A 22,149-nucleotide genomic window follows, 5' to 3' on the forward strand; every position below is an offset into this window, starting at 1 on the left:
CATTGGAGTTGCTTTCTCCTGTTTGTCTTCCTCTATCTGAGGAAGCCTCATTTGTTCTTCCTTTACCCCTTAGATATTCTCTCTGTCACACACATATATACATAAACTGTCTCTCTATATATATGTATAATATTTATATATTTTATTATATATAGTAAAATAGTAGGTATATGTGTGTATGTATGTACACACTCACAGTTATACCTTTTTCCTCTGGTTACCTCATTTATTAGTTTCAGCTACCACCTGCAAACTTATAATACCTCTTAAATCCTGTATCTGTTGATCCACACTTGCTAATTCTGCTTACTTTTAGAGCTCCATGCCATGTAAAGTTGGGTCATTTTATAGCCATAGCTTGGTATCTCCCCCCCAGAAATTTTCCCTAGGACCTCTGAATTAGTGCCCTACCTACTCTTAGTGAATTAAGAGGGTTAGTAAAATATATCAGATTATCAAAACACCGGTATTAAAACTTCAAAATTTAGACACTAGTAAATACTTACCTCTTAGGGTTAAACTCTGAAGGTCGATAATCCAAACTCAAATTACTCTTGCCAAAGGGCTACCCCCGACTGACTCTACACGCCCTGATAAATTTGCATATCTAAGACCCAGCCACACCCTATGACCTCCCCAAACCTACCACCCCCATCAACATCTAGCACATATGTGCTTAAATGAAATCCTGGTTTCTGAATTAAAACTCTTACACTTTTAAAAAAGTTCTCCACCCCCAAATTCCCCACGGCCCCCCACTTAAATAGCAGTCATAATTAGCTCCTGCTACCAGACAAGTTCAAAATTCCAGCAAAATGAACAACCCATCATGGATGAGCCAAAACTCTAAAACTTCATTTGCTGTTTTGAGCCTCCCCCAAACCATTCCTTTCCCGGGATTTTTCTGTCCAAACAGATATGACACAGATAAAATATTGGTTTTGTTATTCCTAATCCTGAAGTAGAGAGACTTAATACACACTTGGAGCCACAGCTGCTTTGTTAATACGTTTTTCTGGTGCACATTTCACCTTCGTTTTCACTCCTCCTCTCCCTCTTATACCTACTTACCTCTTCCACAAAGTCAAAGCTAGACAGAACAACCACACTTCTCCCTCCTTCACTGGGGTCCACGTGGAGAAAACACATAAGCAAGGCTCAAATGAGCTGAGTCACACATGCTCAGTTTCTTCTTTCAAACTCACCAATCAGATATTACTCCTCCCTTGTGGTGATCCAGGGAGTAAAGGTCATCAGTTACTGTTTTGTTCCTAATACTTCAGCAGGGGTAAAAGCTCCTCCTCTACTGATCTTCAGATTGGAGCTTTCTGGGAGTCCAGCATAAATTTCCAGGGTTAGGATGCAGGCAGTTTCTGTATCTTTAGCTTTTAGATGCATTCTTTCCTAAAATCCGTCTGCGGTGGAAAGTATGGGTATTCTGCATGGTTTTCCTTCAATGTTTCCCTTTTCAGGAACAAGACTTATCTCTTACCTAGCCTAAGGTAAGTATGTTGCATTGCCCCAGGGTGTAAAAACCTGGTGGTGGGCCAAACTTTTCAAGAACCTAGCTGAGAGCTGGTTTGACTGTCTTGGGTTATCAAAATTTAAATTTGGCTTTAAAAAAAAAAAAAAAGAACCTAAGAGAAGGTTAATTTGAAAGGCAGGACAGAGAGTATCTAGCAAAAGCACAACACTTAAAAGATGAAGTCAGACTTATTTGAATGGAAACTAAATATTGTTTGGCTTATGAATTTGTGAGGACTGGTTTTACATGTTGTAGGCTCCGTGCCTTAACTGACATTGTTTGGACACATATTTAAAATACACATAAAATAATTCAGAATGCTAGATTATGGGTGGAGAATGGTTTTTAAGAAACATCTTTTAGGTGACATGCAGACAGAGTTTAAAGATGATTTTCATACCTTTATGAACCAAGAATGAAAATTTAACAGTTTAAATAGTTTATTAAGATATATTTTTGGACTTTTAAACCTACACTTAGTTTTTTGACTGTGAAAGTAATAATGCACTCATTTTAACAAATAGAAGCAATGTATAGTTATATAAAGTAAAATTGAAAGACACCGTCTTTCTGCTATCCCTGCCTCCTGTTCCACCCTCCAGAGGTAGTCTCTGTTAGCCTTTTATTTATAACTTTTATGGGTTTTTTTCTGTATTTATACAAATCGATGCACAAAGAGGGTTCTCTTCTCTCATAAAAGTGATTATTAGTCTTCAGTGTGCCTTTTTTTCTCCTAACAAATGTAAACTGGAAGCATTTTCCCAAGTACATATTTATAATACTTATGGTGGCTATCTAGTATTCTGTTAATATATACTGTTAATTTATTCCTTCCCATTGATAGATTTACCTTGTTGCCATGTATTGCCATTATAATCAATTTGCAAAGAAAATTGCTGAACCCTTGAGTTTTTCACTAGAGATAGACATTTTATAGAATAAGTTGTTAGGATAAGCAGTTTGTAATTTTTCTTAGGAGCCTTTCAAATTAGTTTTTCTAAAATGTAAATATTCATGCCCACAGCAGTACAGGAGATAATTCAGTTTCTCAGACTTGTGCTAATATCTGATGCTTTTTAAAATTTTGCCAAATTAATGATCAAAAAATGTTTCTTTGTCAGTTCAACTTACATGTCCTTAATGATTAAAAGCTATGTATTTGTTTATTATTTACCCATTTTAAAATTAGTCTTATATTGTTAATTTGATCTTGATATTGTAAAAATATTGTCTCTTTAGAGTGGTTTGAATAATGATCTTGATAAAACAATGAATTGAACTAGATGACTTTGAATTTTATGATATTATGGTTTCCTTATTATTAAATGATTATGTGACAACTTTTTCTCCAGGGTAAATTTCAGTGTTATATCTCTGCTTTATTGATCTTTAACAGTTAAGGGAAGAAAGTCGGAGGCTGGCTTTAGCTGCGAAAAGAGAAAAAAGAAAAGAGAAGAGAAGGAAGAAAAAGGAAGAACAAAGAAGAAAACTGGAAGAAATCGAAGCCAAAAATAAAGAGAACTTTGAACTCCAAGCTGCTCAAGAAAAAGAAAAGCTTAAAGTTGAAGGTATTTTCTCAACAACCATCCCATTTGTTTTATATTCTAGTTAAAATTAGATTTACTTGATTATCAGTCACTCTTGAAAATACACTTTTAAGTTATTAACCCCTTAAGACAGGCCATGCACAGTGGCTCAGGCCCATGATCCCAGCATTTTGTGGCAGGTCAAGGTGGGAGAGTCACTTGAGTCTAGGAGTTCAAGACCAGCCTGGGCAACAAAGTGAGACTATCTCTACAAAAAAAGAAAAAAAAAAATTTTAATTAGCTGGGCACTAGTAGCATACTCCTGTAATCCCAACTAGCTACTGGGAATAAGGGAGTAAGGTAGGAGGATCACTTCAGCCTGGGAGGTTGAGACTATAGTGAGCCATGATGTGGCACCACTGCACTCCAGCCTGGGTGACAGAGCAAGACCCTGTATCAAAAAAAGAGAGAAAAGAAAAGATATATGCTTTTTTTGTTGTTGACTGAATTCCTCCCTAACTTTGTTATGAAAAATTTCAAACCTACAGACAAGTTGACAGATGATAAAATGAATACCTGAATACATTACACCTAGATTGACAAAATTGTTAACATTTTATCATATATGCTTTATTTTTCTCTTTAAGTACTTCCACATATTTTTTTCTGAACCATCTGAAAGTAAATTGCAGACATCCTGACATTGCACCTATAAGTCCTTTTCTCTTTTTTTTTGAGACCAAGTCTTGCTCTGTCGCCCAAGCTGGAGTGCAGTAGCGTGCTCTCGGCTCACTGCAACCTCCGTTTCCTGGGTTCAAGCTATTCTCCTGCCTTAGCCTCCCAAGTAGCTAGGACTACAGGCATGCGCCTCCATGTCCACCTAATTTTTGTATTTTTAGTAGAGAGGGGATTTTGCCACCTTGGCCAGGGTAGCCTCTAACTCCTAATCTCAAGTGATCCCTCCCGCCTCAGCCTCCCAAAGTACTGGGATTACAGGAGTGATCCACCGTGCTGGCCACCTATAAATAATTAAGCCCACATCCCAAGAATGATATTTGCTTGCATCATCATAATACCGTTTTAGGTATTATAAATGGTAATTTCATAATATCATCTACAATTCAGATCATCAATTTCTTCAAATGAGGGAATTATTTTTAACTAGGTTGTAATCAAAAGGTTATTTGGGATGGATGTGTAGTAATCCTGTCCCTTCATATCCACAGGGAATGGTTTCCAGGACCCTCACAGATACTAAAATTCAGATGCTTAAGTCTTTATATAACATGGTGTAATATTTGCATAAAAATTATGCATATTCTCCCATATACTTTAAGTCATCTCTATATTACCTCTAATACCTAATATAACGTAAATGCTGTGTAAATAGTTGTTATACTGTGTTTTTTTAATTTGTATTTTTTTATTGTTTTGTTTTTCGAATACTTTCAATCTAGTGTTGGTTAAATCTGTGGATAAAGAGGACTGACTGTATTGTGGGAAGGAACCATTGCCATGAAACCACCAAAAATATGTGCATGCAGTGTGTGTATGTGTGTTTGTGTTGTTTTTGTTTTTTGTTTTTTTTTAATTTCCCTTCTCCAGCCTTTTATTTTGAAAATTTTCAAATTACAGAAAAGATTAAGGATTAATATGGTGAACACCTCTATGTCACCTACATTTTTAAAGCATTTTGGCACACATGGGATATGTCTTCTCTTTTTTTGAGTTGTTTGCATATAAGCTATACACATCACGTGAAATCACCCCTAGATACTTGATTATATATTTCCCAGAAAGAGGACATGATTTTACATAACTGCAACATTAAGAAATTTAATAATTATATAACAATACATAATATACAGTACATACTTATATTTTCCAAACTGTCTTCCAAATTTTTTTTTCTCTGAGAAAAGGACATATACACACACATACACACACACATTTTTTTTTTTTTAATTCAAGTAGCTGCAAATAGGAAACCAGAGGGAGAGCCCCAGGATGGGACAAATCATGGCTAGCCCTCCGCAGCAGAACAGGGGGAGGAGGTGCTCCCTACACCCTTTATGGTCGATTTGGGCCCCCTTGCTCACTCTGCTGCAGCATCCTAGGGGCAGGGCCCCACCTTCCCTGGGACTGGGGTAGTCACTCACCCAGCCTGCCATGCCCTAGCCCCTCTTCCCCACGAAGAGTATCTTATGAGAGGGGATTGTGGGCAGAACAGGAGGCAATGAGGATGAACATTTGATGCTGGTAGCAGCAGCAATGATGGATGTCGAAGAATGGAACACTGAACAAAAAACACCACCACTGTCCAGAGGTAGTTTGTGAACAGAGGAAAAATGGAACCAGAACCTTGGGGGGCAGGGAGGAGCAGGAGGGTTGGGAAGAGGCAGGGTGAGCTCCTTGTTATTGGTGCCGCTTCTGAGGAGGGGGAAATGGCCAAGTGGCGGAAGCAAAGTAAGGTTGGGAGAGCAGCCCCAGCCCACCTCAGGCGGTGGCCACAGAACTTGTGGGCCTCACCTAGACAATAAGTGACTGCATCTCTATCACCGCAATATGTACTCAGATCCCAAGCAAAGGGCAAGGGTGCTGGGGCCACAGTGAAGAGGGAGTAGGAGGCTCATACCCCTCCTGCCTTCCTGTAGCCAAAGGGGACTGTCCAACCTAGTGCAGGGACTAGGGGAGGTGGGAAAGGATGAAAAGTGTGAGCCCCACGTAGTGACAAACAGTTTGGCTGGGGGAATTCTGGGGCCAGCACTCCCTCCATTGGCCACACCTGCTACCAGGGCAGTGGAGTAGGGCATGCCAGGATGAGATGGGGCTTGGACCCCTTTTAAGGACAGGGAACCTTCCCAGACCACACTCTGGGAAGCCAGAGGGAACAGTGGAGGAGCAGAGAGGTTGTCCCAACCCCAGAGAGCAATGTTGCTGCTACTCAGGGAGTTGGGATGCAGCAGGTGCAGGGTGTGGCTAAGTGGGATGTTAGCCTTGTCCAGGAGGGTACGTGTGTATGCATGGGTCAGCAGGGGGAGCTGGGAACTGAGGCCCGGGGAAAACTGCTTCCCACTCAGCCCATGGGGGCCCTGCAGTGGCTGGTGTGCTGTGTGGTGTGGTGGTGAGGGTACAGGTGGAAGATGGAGGTGGTGGCCATAAGCAGTGGTGATGGTGGGCCTGGGGAAGGGGTGGGGGCGGTGGGAGCAAAGCAAAAGCTATCCAGTCCCAGAAGGAAGATGCTCCTTCAAATGAGGCACAGGCAGCACACACGGTCACTGCTCCTCCTCCGAGGGCTCCTGCGAGATGCCCCCCTCTTTCTCCTTCTCCAGTTTTTTGGGTCTGCCCCTTGGTTTCCTTCCTGGAGTTGTGGTGGTTTTCCGTGTCTTGGCAGCTCCCTTGTTTTTGCTTCCCTTTGGTTGGCCCCAAGGTCTCTTAGGTGTTGGCACTTTACTGGGCTCCTTCTGACTCCCTACCAGTGCTATCCTGGGACTCACCAGAGGCTGCTTGCGGGGCCTGCCCCTGCCCAACTTCTCAGTGCTGTCCATTTCCTGCCTGGAGGCCAAGGGCTGGCTGCGCTTCGAGCTCGACTCACTCATCTTCCCTTCTCTAAGGAGCAGGTGGAAGAGTGCTGGCTGGAATGGCCTTCTTGGAGCCACGCCAGCACCAGAAATGCCCCCCAAAACATTTTTTATAACTACCTGCTGTTCTTTGAGCAGAACGTGAGGACACAGAGTATATCAGTCCTATCCAACTCATTACCAGTGAATGTGAGAATAACTTACATGGCTAATAGTAGTAGAGTATCTCTCCTGAGTTTTTCTTTTCTTCAAGTGCTTATAGCTAAATACGTTCTGGGAACATTTAGAACTTGCTAATTCAGTATTGCTACTTTTACAGATGAGCCTGAAGTCTTGACAGAACCTCCAAGTGCCACAACCACTACTACCATAGGTATATCTGCAACCTGGACAACTTTGGCAGGTTCTCATGGTAAAAGAAATAATACCATAACTACAACCAGTTCAAAGAGGAAAAACAGGAAAAATAAAATTACTCCAGAAAACGTTCAAATTATATTTGATGATCCACTACCAATTTCATACAGTCAGCCAGAGAAGGTGAATGGAGAATCCAAGAGCAGCAGTACCAGCGAGAGTGGGGACAGTGATAACATGAGGATTTCCAGCTGCAGCGATGAAAGTAGTAACAGCAACAGCAGTCGTAAGAGTGACAATCATTCTCCAGCTGTGGTCACTACCACTGTGAGCAGCAAAAAGCAGCCATCGGTTCTTGTTACATTTCCAAAGGAAGAGAGAAAATCTGTTTCTGGCAAGGCTTCAATAAAGTTAGTTCCAATTTTTATTTTCAATGTTTATAGTGTCATGAAATACCTTATTACTGAATGTTTTGGTAAAGAAAGTAAATTTACAGCTTGCAAAATAGGATTTTTCTTTGTGCTAAAGAAGGTACAGTTTCAATTGAATTGAAGAATAAGCTTTTGCTTAGATTTTGTATTAATGAGACATCAAATTATTTTTACTATGTAATTTCTTTTTTTTTTTTTTTGGTTGTTAAACTTAGCACATGAAAAGTATGGATTCTGGTTTTGAAGGGGTTATTACCGTGATTCAACTCTGCTAAATGTGTACCCTAGATAGTATCTTCTTAAAGTTGGCTCTTTAGGCTGGGCACAATGGCTCATGCTTATAATAATAGCTCTTTGGGAGGCCAAAGTGGGAGGATTGCTTGGGCCCAGGAGTTCAGCACCAGCCTGGACAACATAGGGAGACCCTGTCTCTACAAATAATTTTTTTTTTTTAATTAGCCGATGTGATGGCATGCGCCTGTGGTCCCAGCTACTTGGGAGGCTGAGGCAGAAGGATCACCTGAACCCGAGAGCTCAAGGCTGCAGTGAGCTGTGATTGCACTGTTGCGCTCCAGCCTGGGTAACGGAGCGAGACCTGTCTCAAAAAGAAAAAAAAAGCTCTTTATATTATATGCTAAATATGAGGAGAAGTGAAAAATAAGGTCGTCATTTGTTATTTAAAAATAAGTTTTAAAAAATTGTGTAGTAGACTACCTTTATCATTTTAAAATTCTACATCTGTTTCATATTTAATGTACTTTCCCTCTCTCTGTTAAAGATTGTCAGAAACTATCAATGAAGGGACCAGTAATTCTCTATCTACTTGTACAAAATCTGGTCCATCTCCCCTTTCCTCTCCAAATGGGAAGTTAACAGTAGCAAGTCCTAAGCGTGGGCAAAAGAGGGAAGAAGGATGGAAAGAAGTTGTAAGAAGGTGAGTATTTTTCTCATTCTTTTTATATGCTATATATCACAGTCAAGTGTTATTTACCTTGTAATTAAATTCCTCCTACTCTTCTAAAGGTTGCAGACAAACTGATGGTTCAAGGCTAAATTTGACCAATAGAGAGAGCCTGTGCCATATTTTAGATGAAAAAAAATTACATGTTAATTTGGCTTCTCAAAAGTATTGGAGTTTGTTTAAGATTGTGTCTTTTTCAGCTTTGTTATCTCAAAGCCTTATATAATACAAAGAAGTATTATAAAAGCTACTTGTAAATATTTGATGAGTGAGTAGGTAATGATTTTAAATTGTTGATCTAATAATAGTAACTTGTTGTCTTTAAATCATAGGATAATTTTATTTTAAGGGTTTCAGGATAAAAATAATTTTGTTTTGCTTGGGATTTTAAAAATAATATGTATCCAAGAGTAAGAATACAATATCCCAGAAACTTAAAAGGAGGTAAGACACCTGAAATCCGGAAAAAATGTGATCCTTTGTAACTCTTTAATAACTTATTTTAAAGAACTTTCCAGAAATTTCATAAAAATTTAAACTTTTGGTTGTCTGAAACAAAAGCTATAGTGAACCAAACTTAGTAACTACTGTTGATCCCTAAGTACAGTATACAGTTTTTGGTTTATTTCCTCCGTATTTTGGACCAAATCTTGCCCCTGTCGTAACTATGTTTATTTCTGTCTCTTTTTTCACACACTATAAACACATTCTCTTGTTCACTCCTTCACATACACACCCTATTGGATTAATTGAAATCACATCATCAAAATATTCTCTGTACAATAATAAGAGATTTTTGTATAGATTTTGTAGATTTTTGTACAAAAAAATAAGGTTTTTGTATATGCATTTAATATTGTGTTATACAAATAAGTTTTTCACTAATTTGGAAATGATGATCACTGGCTGATTATCATGCCCCTTAGGGAAAAAGTAATTGTCAGGTAACTTAGAACAGGGATCATGCCCTTCCTTTTAGAAAATATGCCAATTTTTACTACTTAACCATTCTCAATGAATAATTTACTTGTTTGAACCATACTTGACTGCTTCTCTTTATTGAGAACTTTATACTGTATGTCTTTTAGAAATATTCTTTAATCGCCGGGCGTGGTGGCTCAAGCCTGTAATCCCAGCACTTTGGGAGGCCGAGACGGGTGGATCACGAGGTTAGGAGATTGAGACCATCCTGGCTAACACGGTGAAACCCCGTCTCTACTAAAAATACAAAAACTAGCCGGGCGAGGTGGCGGCGCCTGTAGTCCCAGCTCCTCGGGAGGCTGAGGCAGGAGAATGGCGTAAACCTGGCAGGCGGAGCTTGCAGTGAGCTGAGATCTGGCCACTGCACTCTAGTCTGGGCGACAGAGCAAGACTCCGCCTCAAAAAAAAAAAAAAAAAAAGAAATATTCTTTAATCAGCTTATCAGGAATTTGGGCCTGACACCTGTGGCTCATGCTTATAATCCCAGCATTTTGGGAGGCCAGGACAGGAGGATCACTTGAGGCCAAGAGTTCGAGACTAGCTGGGCAATATAGCAAGACCCCATCTCTGCTAAAAACAAAATTTAAAAATTAGCTGGGCATGTGGTTCGTGCTTGTAATCTCAGCTACTTGGGGAAGGTGGGAGGATTGCTTGTGCCCAGGAGTTTGAGGCTGCAGTGAGCTATGCATTACTGCAGTGAGCTATGCACTACTGCATTCCAGCTATGCATTACTGCAGTGAGCTATGCACTACTACATTCCAGCCTGGGTACAGAACGAGACTCTGTCAAAAAAAAAAAAAAAAAAGGAAATCGATATCCACCTTTCCTGGACCTGAATGTTTAAAATTAAAATGTAATTTTGCAAGTATTAGATGGATAGTGCTCTTTTTTTTTTTTTTTTTTTTTGAAATGGAGTTTTACTCCTGTTGCCCAGGCTAGATCGCAATGGCGTGATCTCAGCTCGCTGCAACCTCTGCTTCCCAGGTTCAAATGATTCTCCTGCCTCAGCCTCCCGAGTTGCTGGGATTACAGGTGCATGCCTCCATACCTGGCTAATTTTTTGTATTTTTAGTAGAGATGAGGTTTCACCATGTTGGCCAAGCTAGTCTTGAACTCCTGACCTCAGGTGAACCACCCGCCTTGGCCTCCCAAAGTGCTGGGATTACAGGCGTGAGCCACCGTGCCCAGCCTCAGATTTTGCTTTTTAAATTCTAGTAGGATTTTCTTTTTCCAGACATTATTAAAGATTTTTAGAAAGTTTTCATGTTTGTGGATAGTCATTTTAATGCTACTAGAAGAATACAGGGAAGTAATTAATTTTTTTTTCTTTTTTCCTGAGAAGGAGCCTTACTCTGTCGCCCAGGATGAAGTGCAGTGGTGCAATCTCAGTCCACGGCAACCTTCACCTCCTGGGTTGAAGTGATTCTCCTGCTTCAGCCTCCTAAGTAGCTGGGATTACAGGCGCACACCACCATGCCTGGCTAATTTTTGTATTTTTTTCAGTAGAGATGGGATTTCACTATGTTGGCCAGGCTGGTCTCGAACTCCTAACATCAAGTGATCCGCCTGCCTCAGCCTCCCAAAGTGCTGGGATTTACAGGCGTGAGCCACCACACCCGGTCATGAATTTTTAATATCACTCTTTGAGATATATATATTAGAAACTAAAAAAAAGCATATGAGTAAAGCACCAAAGGGGCCCACAAGAAGTCCTTCTTGACTCTTGAGGCTAGATTAGATACCCAAACAGCATATATATGCACATACATATGTAATATATATACACACATATAGATATCTACATATATATATCTATATGTGTGTATATATATTATGCGTGTGTGTGTACACACTATTGCAACACATGACGTGGTGGTGTTTTCATAATTAGTGTGTACATAGTCTGTATATGTGGGCAGAAATCCATGTCTGTCTTATTTATCATTAGTATTTGCATTAGCACAGCACGTGTCTACATAGTACGTGCTTAACAGATACAAGTCAAGAATGATAATCAACAAAGCAAACCATCTTTGATAATGAGATGAGAAGCTATAATAAAGCTTACCTGTCTGTTGCTCCTGATTACCTTTTCTCTGTTCATCTAGAATAGATGAGGCTTATTCAACAATATTCTGTATTTATAGAAAAACATTTTAGTAATACTCTTTCCCCTTTTTAAAATTACAATAACTATTGTTAATGATTAATCTTAATTTATATATACAACTTTTAAACAGATCAAAGAAAGTATCTGTTCCATCAACTGTGATATCCAGAGTGATTGGAAGAGGAGGCTGTAATATCAATGCTATTCGGGAGTTTACTGGTGCACACATAGATATCGATAAACAGAAAGACAAGACTGGAGACCGGATAATCACTATAAGGCAAAACTTTGTCTCTTACATTTTCTTCCTTTATTTTATTGCACTGTAGCTTAATGAAATATAGCCATATGAATTTTCAGTTGAACTTTGTGTTACATAGTATACTTTTTAAAATGGGAATTTTATTAGTGTTTGAGAAGATAAACTTTATAGTTTTCTTTTTTCCTGGTTAATACACTTTTGTGAAATGTTTTAGAGACTTTTATAGGAATTTTGTATGCATGTGTAGCAAAGGTTTAAATGAATAGTTTCTGTACATAAACTGTTTATATGACATTCTTAAAAATTTGTTCTGAGACTTTCAGGGAGGACGTTTCTTACATTTTAAGCAGTGGGTTTTTGTCTTTCTCAAATAACCTTTGAGATTTGTAACTCTGAGATTGTGTCTTTGGAATTTGAGTTCAGATTTGAATCTGAAGTGAAGATACAACTTATCTTGAATAACCCATCGAGTATGTCTATGCCTGAACATTCTTAAAATAAAAGTGATGTTCTAAGAAATCATAAGAATGTAGGAAGCTATATTTAATTACTTTAAAGTAAATTCAAGTTCCTTTGAAAAAGAGTTTTATATTTTTTAGATGGCAGATATAAGTTTGTTTGTGTGAGGCAGATGCCCCTTTGCATTATATGGAAGGGCTAATAGTTACATCATACCTCAAAAATAAGAAAGCAAGTAGCCATCTCAATTGTATTAATTGTCCTCTCCTTCTGAGTGTTTTTTCCCTGGGTAGTCGGGTAGCCACAGCCTATCTTATCTAGAAAAGAGGGAACTAGATACCCTTTATTGGTAATTTCTCCTTTGTGTTTCCATAAATATAAAATATTTTCCTGAAGATCCAGCACTAAGGTTTTATATGGCTATTGTTGGCACTATCAGGATTCCTGCCTCATTTTAAGACATCTTCCCAGAGGAGTTACAATAATTATCCTGCTAATAGACAAACTACTAATGAATTTTTAGTAGATGGAGTCATCCCAGATACCAAGATTTAAAATAAAATACTGTTTTCTTAACTTGGTTTTATTATTTTCCTTGTTTACTTGTATTATTTTTAGTGTTGATTAACTGTTTCAATATTTTTAGTATTAAATGTTTCAGTAACACTGTGGATTACATAGGCTTTTATGTGCAGTGGTTTTTCTAACTGTAGTGTATTTTACAGTAGGAAAATGGTTTCTTAGTCTAAGGAAACAATAGTGAAATGTATTTTTGAAAAATAAGTCATTTACTATTCCTCTGAAAAATAAAAGTAGTAATTGAGGACAGTTTATCGCTTTGTTTGTAGAATGCCTCAAGAATGGTAAGAAAATGGCTGCCCAGCTTTTGTTATCTGTCCTTTGTATGTGTGTATGTATGTACACACAAAACTGTGTGTGTGTTTGTGTACATACATACGTATTAAAAACGCTTCACATACTCAAAAGTAGGGATGATTGTACTTAATTTTTTTTCTCAATTTATAGGGGTGGCACTGAATCGACAAGACAAGCAACTCAATTGATTAATGCTTTGATCAAGGATCCAGACAAAGAAATTGATGAACTTATTCCAAAGAATCGTTTGAAAAGCTCCTCAGCAAATTCCAAAATAGGGTCATTAGCACCTACCACCACTGCTGCTAACACTTCCTTAATGGGAATTAAAATGACAACTGTAGCTCTGTCATCAACATCTCAAACTGCCACAGCACTCACTGTGCCTGCAATTTCTTCTGCATCCACTCACAAAACCATTAAGAACCCAGTGAATAATGTGAGGCCTGGTTTTCCAGTTTCTCTTCCATTAGCATATCCTCCTCCACAGTTTGCACATGCTTTGCTTGCTGCTCAGACTTTCCAGCAGATCCGTCCACCAAGGTTGCCCATGACCCACTTTGGAGGTACTTTTCCACCAGCTCAATCCACTTGGGGTCCTTTTCCTGTCAGGCCTTTGAGCCCTGCCAGAGCTACTAACTCGCCTAAGCCTCACATGGTGCCTCGCCATAGCAATCAGAATAGCAGTGGTTCTCAGGTGAATTCAGCAGGTTCTTTAACTTCAAGCCCAACAACTACAACCAGTTCATCAGCTTCAACGGTGCCTGGTACATCTACAAATGGCAGTCCAAGTTCACCTTCTGTCCGAAGGCAGCTTTTTGTCACAGTTGTGAAGACATCCAATGCCACCACAACAACAGTCACAACCACGGCAAGCAACAACAGCACTGCACCCACAAATGCCACATATCCTATGCCTACTGCCAAAGAACACTATCCAGTATCATCCCCATCTTCCCCATCACCACCAGCCCAGCCAGGAGGGGTTTCTAGAAACAGCCCTTTGGATTGTGGATCAGCATCTCCAAATAAAGTGGCATCTTCCTCTGAACAGGAAGCAGGTAGTCCACCAGTAGTAGAAACAACAAACACTAGACCTCCAAACAGCAGCAGTTCTTCTGGGAGTTCATCAGCTCATTCTAATCAGCAACAACCTCCGGGATCTGTTTCTCAGGAACCAAGACCACCTCTTCAGCAGTCTCAGGTTCCTCCCCCGGAAGTTAGAATGACTGTTCCCCCTTTAGCAACAAGTTCTGCTCCAGTGGCGGTGCCTTCTACTGCCCCAGTGACTTACCCTATGCCTCAGACACAAATGGGATGCCCCCAGCCTACTCCTAAAATGGAAACCCCTGCTGTTAGACCACCCCTTCATGGCACAACTGCCCCTCACAAGAATTCAGCTTCAGTGCAAAATTCATCTGTTGCAGTCCTCAGTGTCAATCACATTAAAAGACCTCACAGTGTTCCCTCTTCTGTCCAGCTACCTTCGACCTTAAGTACACAAAGTGCTTGTCAGAATTCAGTACATCCAGCAAATAAGCCTATTGCTCCCAATTTCAGTGCCCCCTTACCATTTGGGCCCTTTAGCACATTGTTTGAAAACAGCCCTACTTCTGCTCATGCCTTCTGGGGAGGATCTGTTGTTTCATCTCAGTCAACACCAGAATCTATGCTATCAGGAAAATCCTCATATTTGCCAAATTCAGATCCTTTACATCAGTCTGATACTTCCAAAGCTCCAGGTTTTAGACCACCATTACAGAGACCTGCTCCAAGTCCCTCAGGTGAGTTTGTATTTTCTGACATTCTGCAGCTGTTCATGTGCACAAATGATGTGAAAATTCTTGGTCATTTTCTAATATTTTTACTCTCTGGGCGATATAGACAAAGATTGTTGGATTTACTTGACTCAGATGCTGTTGTTTGTGTTTAGTATGGTGTTATTTTAAAAAATCTTTTAAAAAGCTACAATAGGTTTTTATTTAATTTTCCATAAATAAGCCTTCTGATCAGGCAGCGGGTTTTTTGTTTGTTTGTTTTTGAGACAGAGTCTCACTCTGTCGCCCAGGCTGGAGTGCAGTGGCGTGATCTCAGCTCACCGCAACCTCTGCCTCCCAGATTCAGGTGATTCTCCTGCTGCAGCCTCCCGAGTAGCTGGGATTACAGACATGTACCACCACGCCCGGCTAATTTTTGTATTTTTACTGGAGACGGGGTTTCACCATGTTGGCCAAGCTGGTCTGAAACTCCCAACCTCAGGTGATCCACCCACCTCAGCCTCCCAAAGTGCTGGGATTACAGGTGTGAGCCACAGCACCTGGCCTAGGTATGTTTTTCTCTCTCAGAAGTCTCTTATGTTTTAATTTAATAAAGTACTGTCACCAAAAGTTTACGTTTATTACAAATACAAAATAACAGATTTTAAAAATTGGGTTTTATTTCGCATTATCTTTTTTGTTTCTAAAATAATTTTTAAAATAGAGCTACACAGTCTCATATGGTAACCAATAACCATGTGTACTTTTTAAATTTAAATTAATGAAAATTTTAAAAATAAAAAATTAGCTTCTTAGGCTACCATATTTCAACCGCTTAAAAAACACTTGTGGCTGGTAGCTACCATATTGGACAGCAAAGATCTAGAACATTTCTATTATCCAAATTTCTATTGGAACAACACTGATATATGTAGAAGATATAAAGATCTCCTGATTGTAAGCTATTGCTTTTTTTAAAAAAACTTTTTACTTTGAAATATTTTTAGATTTGTAGAAGAGTTTTATAATTCCTCAGCTTCCCTTCATGTGACCATCTTACATAAAACCATGATACATTTCAAAACTAAAAAAGTTAGTATTGTTATAGTACTACTAACTAAACTACAGATTTTAGGCAGATTTCACAAGTTTTTCAAGTAATATCCTTTTTCTATTGTAGAATCTAATCCAGGATGCCAGTTTCCATTTAAAGCAATAATATTGGGTTTTAATATAAGCATTTCAAGTAATTAAAGACAGTCCATGTAAGAGATGGACACACTATGGTCTATGGGCCAAATTTGGCCTGTTGCCTGTTTTTACATTTCTTAAATGTTTAAAAAAAATTTTTTTTTTAAGAATAGGCTTGGCACGGTGGCTTGTGCCTGTAATCCCAGCACTTTGGGAGGCTGAGGTGGGTCGATTGCTTAAGCCCAGGAGTTCCAGACCAGCCTGGGCTTAAGGGGAGACCCCATCTCTACAAAAATGCAAAAATTAGCTGGGCATGGTGGTGCACACCTGTAGTCCCAGCTACCTGGGGGGCTGAGGTGGAAGGATGACTTGAGCCCTAGAGGCAGAGGTTACAGTGAGCTGAGATCGCACCTCTGCACTCCAGCCTGGGTGGAGACCCTGTCTCAAAAAAACAAAAATGAAAAAAAATAAATATGCAACACAAAATATGAAGTTTTAATTTCAGTGTTTGTAGAGAAAGCTTTCCTGAAACACAGCAATGCCCATTCATTTGCATATTGTATAAGGCTACTTTTATGCTACAACGACAGAATTGAGTAGTGGGGACAGAGACCATTTGACCTGCAAAGCCTAAAATATTTAGTATTTGCTTTTTGGTTGCCACCCCCTTATCTGTGTTATTGGAAATACGACATTCTGGGACAAAAATTTCCAAGTTTAATGGGAACTCAATGTTATTTTTACCTATTTCTGTAACATGTAAATAAAATTTAATGAACATGGTCAGTAAATATTTCTTTGCTGGAAGTCAACTGAAATATTTCTGTGTACTATGAAAATTAATTTCTTTTATATTAAAACAATAGAATCAATATAATTAGATTTTAGATCATTGTGTGCCAGTGCATAGGAAATGCTTTTAAGTTTGATTTTTATAGTAATTGGAATTTAATACTTTACCTTTCCAAAAATCTAGATGTGGAGTTCAGAAAGGTTAAAATTAAGATTTAGAGAACAAAAACATAAATCCCTACTGTTTGAAAAGGTGTAGAAGAAAGACCTCTGTAAGAAAGGTGAGGTTTTTGGGGAGTATATAGTTGATTAGAGCCAAAATTAGCATTGAAGTTTAACTTACAAATCAATTACCTAACTCAGGTCATTTTGAGTTAAAGATACTCCTTTTATTACGTATAAAGTATGTCCTTTGATTTTCTCCTAAACCTCTTTCAGATCCTAATTTTCACTTCTCTTCTTCTTCCTAATTCATTTTGTGTTCCACATTTTTCTTGCTTTGTTTAACTTTTCTTATGTAAATAATTTGATCATTTGTATTTTAGACTCAGATCTGTTTTTATAGTCTGTATTTTGAAAAGTTTTTTAAGTCACATAAGGATGTAAGGACAGAATAAACAGCATAGTAAATACTTGTGTATTTCCACATTTATTAATATATTCTCCGATTGTTAACATCTTTTCAAACTCTCTCCCTCACTCCCCCATCCCTCCCTCTCCCCTTTTCCTTCCTCCCTCCTCTTTTTTTCCTCTCTTTTGCTGCTTCCTTTTCTTTCTACCCCCTCTCTTGTCTTGTCTGACCTATCTCTCCCCTTCTTCATCCTTCTTTCCTTCTTTTCCCCCTTTCTATCCTATCTCTATTTTCTTTTCTTCTCCATCTTTTGTCAAACCATGAGAAGATAACTTTCAAACATGATACTTTACCCCTAAATACTTTGATATGTGTCTTCACAATGTTTGCCTTCACAGCTCTGCCACTATTACTGCACCCAATAAAATGAGAATGAATTTGATAATAACACCCAACATAAAATGCTATTTTTCCAAATATATTATTTCTGCCTGTGTGTGTCTCTTTTCCTTGCCATTTGATCCAAGACTTAGTCAAGATTCACACATTACTTTTGGCTGTTATGTGTCTTTGGTCTCCCTCCATGTAAAGCATTCTACTGCCTTCCTCTGCAATTCTTGACATTGAGTTCTTTGGCAAGTTTAATTCAGTGATTATGTCAATCCATGATTAGATTCAGATCGAACATATCAGCAAGGAGCATCATATAGGTGATGTTTTGAACCTCACACTGCATTTTATCAATGATAGATTAGCTGGATGTGGTGGCTCACACTTGTAATCCCAACACTTTGGGAGACTGAGGCAAGAGGCTCATTTGAGGCCAGAAGTTTAAGACCAGCCTGGGCAGCATAGTGAGACTTTGTCTCAACAAAAATAAGTTAAAAAGCTGAGTGTGGTGGCATGTACCTGTAATCCCAGCTACTTGGGAGGCTGAGGCAGGAGGATCACTTGAGCCAAGTAGATGGAGGCTGTGGTGAGCCAAGGGCAACAGAGCAATCTCCTGTCTCCTTAAAACAAAGAAAAAATGACAAATTGTTCCAGTATTGGCTATGGAAAGCATGGCCATGTGGTTAATATGTAATTAACAGATCTCTTCATTGTAGAATTGTATCTACAGCCCGTTTTTGCCCTGTAGTTTTATACAACTCTTTGGTCCTTAAACCTATTTAAAATCATATATAGATAATATATATATATATATATATATATATATATATATATTTTTTTTTTTTTTTTTTTGAGATGGAGTCTCACTCTCACGCCCAGGCTGGAGTGCAGTGGCGCAATCTAGGCTTATTGCAACCTCTGCCTCCCAAGTTCAAGCATAAAATCCAATATTGACATGTATTCTATAAAAGCTAATAAAAGGTAAAACAAAAATATAGCTAGGTGTAATGGCGCACACCTGTAGTCCCAGATAGGAGGCTGAGGCAAGAGGGTTGCTTGAGCCCAAGAGTTTGAGGCTACTGTGAGCTATGATCATGCCACTGCATTCCACCCTGAGCAACAGAGAAAGCTGTCTCCTAAATTAAAAAAAAAAAAGAAAATCATTGACAATTATTTTATTTCTTTTTTTCTGTAGTTTTAACCCATTAGACTAAAATCAGGTAGGTTACTTGTGTAAATAGTTTAGTGTGTAAACATTTGTAATACTTTTTTAATTAACATATTTCAAAAACAAATGTGTATCTGTAAGAGAGAAAAAGAAGAGGAAGAGTAAATGTTTTATCTTTATCCCTAAAAATAAACATTTTTTAAAAAAAGTTATCTAAAGATCCCTAAAGATAAACATTTATTCTTGCTCCTCTTTTTCTCTCTCACAAATACACATACATTCGTTTTTGAAATAGGAACATCTGGAAGTTTCACTTTCTGTTTAATATATGGTTTTTGGTTTCAGGTTTTTAAAATAAGTTTGCATTAATTTTGTGATCCATAAAGGCAACAAAAGTCCACTTTGACAAAAAGCCCATGTAAAGGAAAGCTAATTGATCCTTTTTAACTAAAACATTAATGCCCACTAGTGCTGAAAGTACTACAATCAAGAATTAAATTTGTTCCCAGTAAATTATAATTTCAATTTAAGAGTATAATGTGATCATTGTTTCTTTTATAATTATCTACATAGTTTTAGGTTTTTTTGTGTGTGAGACAGGGTCTCACTCTGTCACTCAGGCTGGCATGCAGTGGCGCCATCACAGCTCATTGCAGCCTTAACCTCCTGGGCTCAAGCAATCCTCCCACCTCAGCTTCCCAAGTAACTGGAACTACAAACATGCACCACCAAACTTGGCTAATTTTTTTTTTTTTTTTTTTTAATTTTTGTACAGACGGTCTCATGATGTTGCCCATCCTGGTCTTGAACTCTGGGCTCAAACAATCCTCTCACTTTGGCCTCCCAAAGTGTTGAGATTACAGGCATGAACCACCACAACCAGCCAGGAACTTTTTTTTTTTTTTTTCTTGAGGTGATGTTTTGATTGACGTGTTGCCCAGACCAGTCTTGAATGCCTGGCCTTAAACAGTCCTCCTACCTTGGCCTCCCAAAGTGCTGGGATTACAGGTGTATTTTTTTAATTATCTAAAATAGTTTTGAATGTATTTAAGGCCTTTTAGAATTTTAAGGTGTGTCTATTTCTTGCAGGGGTAACTATTATAAATTGTGATGACCTTCTACATTATAGGTATTGTCAATATGGACCCGCCATATGGTTCTGTAACACCTTCTTCAACACATTTGGGAAACTTTGCTTCAAACCTTTCAGGAGGTCAGATGTATGGACCTGGGGCACCCCTTGGAGGAGCACCCGCAGCTGCTAACTTTAACAGACAACATTTTTCCCCGCTTAGTTTGTTGACTCCGTGTTCATCAGCATCAAATGGTAAGTTTTATACACTGTAATTCCGTAAGAATCTGCATATGTTTTCTCAAAAACAGCAGGTTTCAAACCTCATCATAATTTTAATACCATAAAAATGTAATTTGTACTCTTGGAAGTCTGGAATTTCCAAAAAATCTCTAGGTATTTAAATGATTGGAATCAACCTAGGTTCTATCAAACCTAAAATACTGAAGTTGTTCTAAGAGGGATTTTTATTATTTTTCATATTTATTAGAGACAGGGCCTCACTATGTTGCCCTGGCTGGTTTCGTCAAACTTTTGGGCTGAAGCAATCCTTCTGCCTTCCAAAGTGCTGGAATTACAGGTGTGAACCACCACGCCTGTCCTGAGGGATCATTTTCTGAGGGAAAAAAATTAATCCTTGTACCTCTTATTAATTTATGTTTACTTTTAGTTTTGAGAATACAGCTACCAAAGAGAAAGATTTCTACCCTTAAGTGAAAATTACATCCTTTTATTCCACCTTTAAATCTCATCTAGGCTGGGCACAGTGACATATGCCTGTAATCTTAGCACTTTGGTAGGCCGAGGCAGGTGGATCACCTGAGATCAGGAGTTTGAGACTAGCTTGGCCTGCATGGCAAAACCCTGCCTCTACTAAAAATACAAAGATTAGCCAGACATTGTGGTATGTACCTGTGATCCCAGCTACTTGGGAGGCTGAGGCAGGAGAATCGCTTGAACCCAGGAAGCGGAGGTTGCAATGAGCCGAGATCATGCCACTGCACTCCAGCCTGGACAACACAGCAAGACTCCGTCTCAAAAAAAAAGAAAAACAATCTCAATCTCATCTGCTTTAACAACACAACTGATTTCACATTATCACATGTGTTTTTTAACTACAGGCAGACTTTTGAAGCAGAGATTAGATTTTCTTTTTTTTTTTTTTTTAATTTGAGATGGAGTCTCGCTCTGTCACCCAGGCTGGAGTACAATGGCTCAAGTGATTCTCTCGCCTCAGCCTCCCAAGTAAATGGGACTACCGGTGTGTGCTACTACACCTGGCTAATTTTTGTATTTTTAGTAGAGACGGGGTTTCACTATGTTGGCCAGACTGGTCTTGAACTCCTGACCTCGTGATCTGCCCACCTCAGCCTCCCAAAGTGCTGGCATTACAGGCGTGAGCCACCGCGCCTAGATTTTCAAACTAATGAAGATCAGTCAGCTATAGGGAATTGAACTCAAATTAAGAGAATTCTGTAGTAAGGTTGGATATGTTTGTTTTTGAGGTAAAGGCTGTGAAATTGCTCATCCCTTAAGGAAATTATAATAAGACTCCGTTTTGTTTTGGTTTTTTTTGACTGTCAGATTTCTTCTAACTAGCAATACTAGAATAGGTGACAGTTAACCTAATTAACTTAATGAAAGAGTAAAAAGTTGTAATTATTTTAGAGATATATGTCAAAGTACATTGCCAGTTAAAGCATGAGGTAAATTGTAGCCTGCAGTGAATTTCTATATTCATAGTTTTTCTTGGGCTTGTCAAATAGTGGCAGTCATATAGAATATTAATTATCCTTGCACAGCTCCCAAAGTGCTGGAATTACAGGGGTCTACCACCGCACCAACCAGGTTAGGTTTTTTAATACATACTTTTGAATATAGTGCTATATTGTAGATACAGAGTATCGTTGAGGGCATTACAATTGCTTTTATTATTGCCACATTCCAGTAACTATTTTGTTATAAAAAATTTCAGACCCATAGAAAAGATAAAGAATAGTACAAGGAATATCCATATTTCCTTCACCTAAATTTCCCAATTATTTTGTTATATTTATTTTCTCTCTCTACTGTTTTGCTGAACCATTTGTAAATAAGGTGCAGATAAGACACTTCAGACCTAAAAACATGCATCACTT

At 38.6% G+C, this 22,149-nt stretch overlaps 2 protein-coding genes across 5 annotated transcripts in view; one reads left to right on the forward strand and one right to left on the reverse strand.

Annotated features, from left to right (window-relative positions):
- ANKRD17 (ankyrin repeat domain 17) overlaps positions 1 to 22,149 on the forward strand; it is an 86,173-nt gene that overhangs the window by 56,315 nt on the left and 7,709 nt on the right. For all 4 annotated transcript variants that reach the window (XM_030924798.1, XM_030924803.1, XM_030924810.1 and 1 more), the window contains 6 exons: positions 2,922 to 3,093; positions 6,952 to 7,399; positions 8,199 to 8,354; positions 11,604 to 11,753; positions 13,221 to 14,854; positions 20,069 to 20,266. In XM_030924798.1, coding sequence (XP_030780658.1) covers positions 2,922 to 3,093; positions 6,952 to 7,399; positions 8,199 to 8,354; positions 11,604 to 11,753; positions 13,221 to 14,854; positions 20,069 to 20,266 — 2,758 coding nt within the window. The remainder of the gene's footprint in view (positions 1 to 2,921; positions 3,094 to 6,951; positions 7,400 to 8,198; positions 8,355 to 11,603; positions 11,754 to 13,220; positions 14,855 to 20,068; positions 20,267 to 22,149) is intronic.
- On the reverse strand, positions 6,326 to 6,789 carry LOC104658864 (high mobility group protein HMG-I/HMG-Y-like). Its single transcript, XM_010358991.2, has one exon. The coding sequence runs from the start codon at positions 6,648 to 6,650 to the stop codon at positions 6,327 to 6,329; it is 324 nt and encodes a 107-aa protein (XP_010357293.2). The 5' UTR covers positions 6,651 to 6,789; the 3' UTR covers position 6,326.

This window comes from Rhinopithecus roxellana, chromosome 2, assembly GCF_007565055.1.
Source record: "Rhinopithecus roxellana isolate Shanxi Qingling chromosome 2, ASM756505v1, whole genome shotgun sequence".
Lineage (NCBI taxonomy): Eukaryota > Metazoa > Chordata > Mammalia > Primates > Cercopithecidae > Rhinopithecus > Rhinopithecus roxellana.

Coding starts and splice junctions, on each gene's coding strand:
- LOC104658864 (XM_010358991.2), bottom strand. CDS start 6,650: ATGAGTGAGTCGAGCTCGAAGCGCAGCCAGCCCTTGGCCTCCAGGCAG.